The sequence below is a fragment of the Vanessa atalanta genome, chromosome 9 (genome assembly GCF_905147765.1).
Source record: "Vanessa atalanta chromosome 9, ilVanAtal1.2, whole genome shotgun sequence".
NCBI classification, from domain to species: Eukaryota; Metazoa; Arthropoda; class Insecta; order Lepidoptera; family Nymphalidae; genus Vanessa; species Vanessa atalanta.
Window position 1 is genome coordinate 596,738 of NC_061879.1, and position 8,455 is coordinate 605,192.

At 33.5% G+C, this 8,455-nt stretch overlaps 1 protein-coding gene across 1 annotated transcript; it reads right to left on the reverse strand.

Annotated features, from left to right (window-relative positions):
- Window positions 1-1,012: 1,012 nt before the first annotated feature.
- LOC125066497 lies at window positions 1,013-1,978 on the reverse strand. Its single transcript, XM_047674590.1, has one exon. It carries the CDS (start codon window positions 1,923-1,925, stop codon window positions 1,179-1,181), a length of 747 nt encoding a protein of 248 aa, XP_047530546.1. The 5' UTR covers window positions 1,926-1,978; the 3' UTR covers window positions 1,013-1,178.
- Window positions 1,979-8,455: the final 6,477 nt, after the last annotated feature.

Below are 8,455 nucleotides of genomic sequence, written 5' to 3' on the forward strand. Positions count from 1 at the left end.
GCGAAGTATTAATGATATTGAAAGGAATATGAGAGCGAAGGTAAATTGCAACCCCTCCACCTGTCCGGCCGATACGATCGTTCCGGATTAGGTGGAATCCCGGTAAAGAGAAGGAAGTGGAAGGCAAGCAAGGCTTTAACCAAGTTTCGGAAATTAAAATAGCGTGAATATTATTATTATTACTAAAAGACGACAACAGATCAGGATAATGTGCAGGAATACTTTGTGCATTAATATGGACTGCATTGAAATTTTTTGAACAATCTGTGAAGTGAGAGTTTAGGCTATCACTCAAAGGGGGAATACTGTAAAAACTGTCATCACTAGACAATCCGTCGGAAGAGGATAAGGATAAAAACGTGTCACAATCATCTGTTAAAGACATTTTCGAATAATAAGAATAAACAAATAACTATCTAGATGTAAATATATATATATGTGAATACAAGGTATTTTTACTATAATAAATAAAAATAAAAACAAATTAAAATTGTATAAATTTATGTATATGATAAAATATCTATAAATATAAAATATTGTATAATACAGTTTATTATATACCTAAAATATATCAAAATAATACAATAAAACCTTTGTAAATTCCATTCAACGCACCCGCCAGCTGCAAGGAGAGTAATATAAAAAAATACACAGCATAACATAATAATAGCAAATTAGCAATACACACAATTACATACATACTGCAATTTTGTTTACTTATAGCTTTCTATAGACTTGGAATTATAATATATTTTAAACAATAGAGTGAGACAAAGAAAACAAAAAACAATAAAAAAAAACTGAAATAAAAAAAAAAAAAAAAAAAGAAAATGTTACAAAACTAAGTATGCCAATTGTCAGTTACTATTTTGCACTTACATATTAAGATAATAAAGTCATGACATAAACAAACTACCGGCAGTCGTCGCGTAGCCACGTCTAATATCTGACGTGCAGTAGTTCATTAATTAAAAGTAAAAGTAAATGTAAACAAATTAATATCGAAAAAACATAACAAAAATAGTAAATCAACGAAGTAAATAAGTGTCTTACTATTAAAATAACAAGAAAGTATATAAAAGTAAAAATAATTTAAGGAAATAAGTTATTAAAACAAGAAATAAAAGTTATTGTACAAATAGACAAGACAGAATAGCATAGTACCTATACGAAGTGAATCATTTCTTTATCACCCGCTTCGAACGCGATGCAGCTGTCTTGCATTCAGTTGTTATTGGACCGGCAGCGATGTTTTGGACGGGAGACTTCAGCGCTTCAGATGGAACGGACCCCGGAATTTCGTCGAGATCAGCTAAACATTCAGCCCGATATCGCTTCCCGTTCGAGGTGATCACGAATATGATCCCGTCACGCGTCCAGCACCTGTTGACACCGAAACGCTCTCTTGCCGCCAGGAACGCAATGTGCCGTGTCTTCGTCAGGAACTCCGACTGAGTGAAGCTAGTTCCCTTTAATTTGGTTTTGGCAAACCAAACCTTGTCGCGCACTGCTGCGTCACGAAACTTAACGGCAATGGGACGAGGCTTGTTGCCAGATGACCAACCAAGACGATATGACGATTTGATGCTGGCACTGGAGAAATTCGCCAGGTTTAAGTTTTCGGCGACAATACTGGTGACGCGCGCCGACACATCCTCGGACTTCTCCTCCGGAACACCGTGAAATAAAAGTGTCTTACGACGTGTTTTCATTTCCTGACGGTCGATAATCCTAGTCAGAAATTCGACTTGTCGTTGCAGTGTAGTTAAAGCTGACAAAATGAATTTCTTGAAGGAACTGAAATCAGCAGCCAACGAACTGGTAGTCACTGGTGAAGAGTTTTTTTGTAAATCCTGCTGAAATTCGTTCATCCTTGTATTAAATAATTCTGTCATCGTTGCTAATGTGTCCTTAATTGAATCCATATTGTCGTTTGTAATTTCTTCTTTGTAGTGAAAAATTATTTGAAGGAGATTGTTGCTGGTGGGTGGTGTTATTTAAATATATGATTTATTCATAAATAGAGTTTTATTTACAAATACAATAATTTTTAAATAAAAAAAAAACTTTAAGAGAACTTTTTGCTGTCTAATCTATTCCACACCTACCCGCGATATCTGTAACTTATATCTGCAGGATAGGGATGTGCAGGTGCTAAGGATGCATATAATATTCCAGACTATAAACTATCTCTGTGCCAAATTGCTTTTAGATCCGTTCTGCTGTTCTGGCGTGATTGGGTATCAAACGTCTATCCATCCAAAATTTTGAATTTCTAATATTAGTATGATTTGACATGTGACCATTTAAAATTAATAAATACTCGTTTTATTATTATTATGGTAAAATAGAGCTCTTACGCAGTGTACAATCTTTTATTACCGTATACCCCACTAAAATATTTCAAAGATTCATCTCTAGTGAAACCAGATGCGGACTGATTTACCGGAAAAATCCTTGTATTAGAATCAAATAAATTCAGAATTAATAGAGGTTTGGGCTTCAAACTTCTGCACCATGAAATCTGACCTAGTTTCTGAAAGATTTTGCCAAACGATAAAATTCCCGTGGCAACTCTACCGTAAAAAACTTATGTAAAACTTTGCACCATAGTTTACATCTTTTACACGCTTTTAATACATTTGACGAATAAATTCATGCCTTATGTTGAAATTGGTTCGTGACCTTTTTATTTTAGTGATTCGTTCTTCGGTAGTTCTTTGCGAAGAGTGACAAATCAAAATTGAAACAGACCTTGGCTAGCATTTTTGAATCGTAATTTAAAAAAATCAAAAGATTTTTAAAAAGATGTTTGTACCGAGAAAAATCAATTAATTCGTTTTTTTAAATTGTTTACTTATTTTAGCAAAAAAACAAAGTAATCTTCTTACTAAAATATGACAAGGATAAATATGTATTGTTCTTATTTACATTATATGAAATATCTTTTAAATAGTTCCAATTTCTATTTCCTTTAATGTCTGGATCATTCCAGATTAAACGTGGTATTTCCTTATCTAAACACACCATTGAAAAAGAGTAACTACTGAATTTCTTGCCGGTTCTTCTCAGTAGAATCTACATTCCGAACCAGTGGTAGCTTTGCTTTATATAGTTTGTTAAATGACGATTCAAAAATGCTTGTTAAACTAATTAATCATATTAAAATTAGACGTTGAAGACTGTTTTCTCTGGTTTCTCGCAAAGAATACAATATCGACTTAGAATCATCGTCGTCATCATCATCCTCCTGCCCTTATCCCAATTTTACTTTGGGTCGGCATAGCATGTCTTCCCTACTTCTCTATCGGACGTCATAAATAAATAATAATACTAAATCGACTTAAAAATATCACATTATAATAGGATGTAGATCACAATAAACATTATTACTTTACTTGCATGTAAGTTCGTTCAGATTTTTTAATTTTTAGAGAACACAGTTGTAAATGATGAATATACGATTATGTATTTATTAACCTATTAGCTTATATCGATCAAATTTAATGAATTAAAATTACATTGAAGATAAGTTATGGGTAATCCACTGATTGTAACGAGCGTACTTGTATTATGCTTGTAACAATACAATAAAGTCTTCTACTTAATATTAAATTAGTTTCATATTGACGCCGTATTTTTTTTAATATAATTTATGCTATTATTAGTAAACATTTAAATTACGATATAGAAAAGCACTCAAGTGTAAATGAAAAATCTTAAGAAGTGACATTTTAAAGTAATATTTCGCTCTATCTCTACAAAAAGTACAAGCAAGTGCTGTAGTGCAGTATTGTAATTTCTATGTGTGACTTAAGTGTGATAAAAGACGCAATAGTTTAATCTATACTAATATTGTAAATGCGAGAGTACTTGGCTAGTTTTTACGCCTAACGTTTGACGGGGTGGGTAAAACGCGTGCGAATCCGCGGGCGACAAGTAGTCTTCTATACATTTCCAACTTGCTCATTTTTATTGTTTCAAAGAAAGTAGCGCACTCTTTCGGTGCGAAATAAAACTGAAAGATCCCGCGGGAATGAGAATAGTTACGCGAAGTGTTTTCGATGCTCCTGTAAAGATGGCGCTGATGAATAATTTATGAAAATGTGTTTTTTTTCGAATTTATTCATCAACATTAATCTTAAGCATTCCATTAGTTTTTACAGTTGTTTAATAAACGCCAAAATATATGCGATTAATTCAACTTACATTGCATTACATTAGCGACCTATAATTTTCCCACTGCAGGGCTAAGGTCTCCTCTCCCTTTGAGGACAAGGTTTAGTCGGAGTATATTCCACCACGCTGCTCCAATGCGGGTTGGTGGAATACACATGTGGCAGAATTTCGTTGAAATTAGACACATGCAGGTTTCCTCACGATGTTTTCCTTCACCGCCGAGCACGAGATGAATTTTAAACACAAATTAAGCACATGAAAATTCAGTGGTGTCTGCCTGGGTTTGAACCCGAGATCATCGGTTAAGATGCACGCGTTCTAACCACTGGGCCATCTCGGCTCTTAATTCAACTTAATTTGGTCTATTTAATTAAAAGCGTAGTAATACTTTTATTTACTCATTTTTGTTATTATGTAAGTATTATATATTATTTATGAATTGTATAAATCTTAATACCATTTCAACACGTTAAATTCACATGCCTAAATATGTAAAACATTTGTTCAAGCAAAACCTTCGACACCTTTATACTAACGTATTTTAAGGAAATAAATCATTATGATTATTAGGTACCTATTTATTGATATTCAAAATAAATAATACCACCAGGTCGAAAAAAAAAAATTCTAAGTAAAACCAGTGAAATCATTTCGAAGAAATTGTTTTTGTTTATTTATGTACTTATTCTTTTTTAAAATTTCAATACAATTATGTTTCGATAGATAATTATTTTTCCTACTATATTATAGACATATTTATTGGTTAAATGATAATGGAAGTAATATTCGCTATAAATTTAATTAGTTATATAATAAATAGCTTGAAAACTAAAAAAATGCTTTTGTTTTTTGAGTGACTCCAGCGTATTAACACGGCGGTAGACAGCTGTCTGATTCCTGAAGTTACAGAAAACAGAACAGTTTGGATTATGTAAATGAATGCAAATTGTATACGCGTCGAAACATACATTAAAACTTACACATACGGACGCTCTGTTTATGCATATTTGATTATACATTATTTTTTATTTCCATTTCTATTTTGGTGATGTTAATGTTACAGGCTGTCCGATTGTTAATGTGTCATTACGCTCTCGCTTCTCAAATACCTTTTGGTGGATGGACAGATTCTCATTTCCATCGTGCAGGTTTCCTCACGATGTTTTCCTTCACCGACGAGCAATAGATGAAAATTATAAATACAAATTATGCTCGCCCTGGGTTCGAACTCAGAATCATCGGTTAAGATTCTCGTCTTGTAAACACTGGACCATCACGGCTCTCATTTTAATGGTACTACCTAACTACCTAACTCTAAAATCGTTAGTACTGACTGACTATCAGCGCAAAGACAAAACTACTGAAAGTTCGAAAGTTAAAATTTGGACGAGGCCCATTTAATAATAATAATTTAATAATACCCATGAAAGGCTTTTAGAAAATTCTCTTTTTAAGGGTCATAAATAAGAATCGTAGTTTTTTTTTTATAGCATTGGTTGGCGGACGAGCATATGGGCCACCTGATGGTAAGTGGTCACCACCGCCCATAGACAAAGGCACTGTAAGAAATTTTGACCATTCCTTACATCACCTATGCGCCACCAACCTTGGGAACTAAGATGTTATGTCCCTTGTGCCTGTTATTACACTGGCTCACTCACCCTTCTAACCGGAACACAACAATACAGTGTACTGTTACTTGGCGGTAGAATATCTGATGAGTGGGTGGTACCTACCCAGACGGGTTTGCACAAAGCGTAGGGCTTTGTGCAAACCCGTCCAAGCAGTTTCCTATGAATTTTGTCCGAACGCAGTTGGGACGAGCTAGTACGTTATATATTTTGTAATTATTAGTCGGGTGACAAAAGTATCTACTGAATCACTCGGCGGTTTTCTCGGTGTAATCAAAATTATTTCATTTGATACGGCGATAGCTTTACATAAGTTATTATCTCCTTATTTAACTGATTGATTTTGTAAAACCTTCTTCGACTAAATTTTGATTTGATCTGATTTGAGTTAATTTTCCTTTTGAATGGTTTCTTACGGTTCCCTACAAGTATTTCTATTCGAATAAAGGAGAGGTGTTTAGTACATTTTTTTGTGATTCTTTTCTATTTGGAGCAAACAGAGTGAGACCCCAGAAACTCAAACATGTGAATTGTAACTGATTGCAAGTTCAAAAGTTTTTCAAGTGCATAATTTGTGTTTACATTTCATCTCGGGCTTAGTGGTGAACGAAAACACCGCGAGGAAGCATGTGTCGAATTAAAATCGGCCACACGTGTATCCAGTACCCAAGTTCAAAGAGTCTTAAATCTTCCATTACGAACTACTAATTGTAGCGTTATTTTATACGACGATATAATTTATTCGTGGTGCACATAACAATGGTACAATTGAATTGCTCACATAAGGATAGGTATCATCACAGATCTTAAATATTGGTAGTGTAAGAAATATTAAAGCAAACCTGCTTGGCAATTGAATATTTAATAAATGGGTGGTACTTGCCAAGTAATATAACATAACATAAAAATACTTCTTAAACTAACCGCAAAATTCAACAGCTACCCAAACGATGTCGAATCAGTTCGATTCCATACAATTGAATATTATAATTTCTGTATAAAGCATAAGTTATATTACGTTTGAAATAAACTTTAACCTTTCACACATTCATGCATATCAAAACAAAGTGTGAGCTTGCGCGAAACATAACGGTATTTAATAACGAGTCGCATGTCTGTCTGTCTGTCAGGACTGACGCGAAATTGCCTTCTCCTATCCCCGCTAAAACAATAAGCGAAATACTTCACTTGCTATAAATTCATATTCTGAAACTTTATAAACAAATAAACGGATGAATTTTTAATTAAGATTCCGTAGATATTTGATCTTTGCTTATACAATATATTCAAATTTCCATTGCTTGCCCGGTCTGAACCCGCAGTTTTTGATCAAGATCTTTTCTGCCGCTCTCTCATTTCGTTTTCTAAAGAACGCCCTTGTCATATTCACCTAAATGTCAGCTTCGAAAAAATCCACTATCAAAATCTGATTAAAATTAAACATTCTTGATTTTACTACAATTAACGAAAAAGTCATTTCAATGTAAATTTTCGTTATCAAAAAAACGCAGGTAATTTACCATTGTCTTACTCGGATATATTAATGAATATAAATTGAACGCGATTTACGAAAGCTTTTGGGTTTAAATCAATTTAAATAAAAAATGCAACATCGTTTTCGTATTTAATGAAAAACATGAAAAATTACGTAAGCTGTTGAATGTCACTTTGTGTTTAAATTTTATCTAGTTAAGATTTATTTTATCTATCGTGTTCTTAGGTACAAGCTTGAGTTAATTTATTATTTCATATAAATTCGGTAAAAAGATATACATATATTATGTAATAGGTGATAGATACACCCGACGAACGCAATAAATATCAATGTCAAAGAGCGCTCAAATTAACCGAATAGACCAAATGTTTCAAATTCCAAATATAATTCTTAAGCTACCACGGTTACACGAGCGAAACACGAATCAGTCTCACCCGCAGGCAATTTGTAAATTATTTCTGGCGTACGCTACGCCTATTAGGACATCTTGATAGCCGTCTGTCGACTTCTTTCATCGTCTATTTAAAAGCTACGGCAAGTCACTAGCGAGTTGCGTTCGAGAATATAAACTCTATTGTATTTTCGACCTTGACTCGTACTAAATAAGACCAAGGCTATTTCGATAAATGATTACCATTAATTTTGCCAGCATATCCTGAAGTATTTGTGGTTGCATAGTATCCAGTACAATTAGACCTCTCCCGAGATGTTTCAGATTGATTTCGCGAGTATTTGAAACATTTAAAGTATATATGAGAGTTCTTGTGGGACTGGTGGTGCCGTGGTTTCGGTAGCGTTTTGTTATGATGTCGGCTTCAAAGCGGGATATGGATTAAAGTAAATATAATTTTAAGTGGAAGATGTATGGGATATATTTATAGTTTATCGGAAGCGAAATGCCATTTAAAATCCTCGGTTGATTTATCAGAGAAATTCTTGTTTAGTTTGTGTTTTATTAGACACTAAAATAAATTATGTTACTTTTAAACGAAGACAAGTCATTTGTACGCCATAATTAAAAAAATATTTTAAAAAGTATTCACGTTAAAAACCCGGAGACATTTTTATATTTGTCACCAGGATCGTATGTTTTTCATACAATTCGAGGGAAACCGGAGGTAAAATTTTTAGTGACGAATGGTGTTTTTGG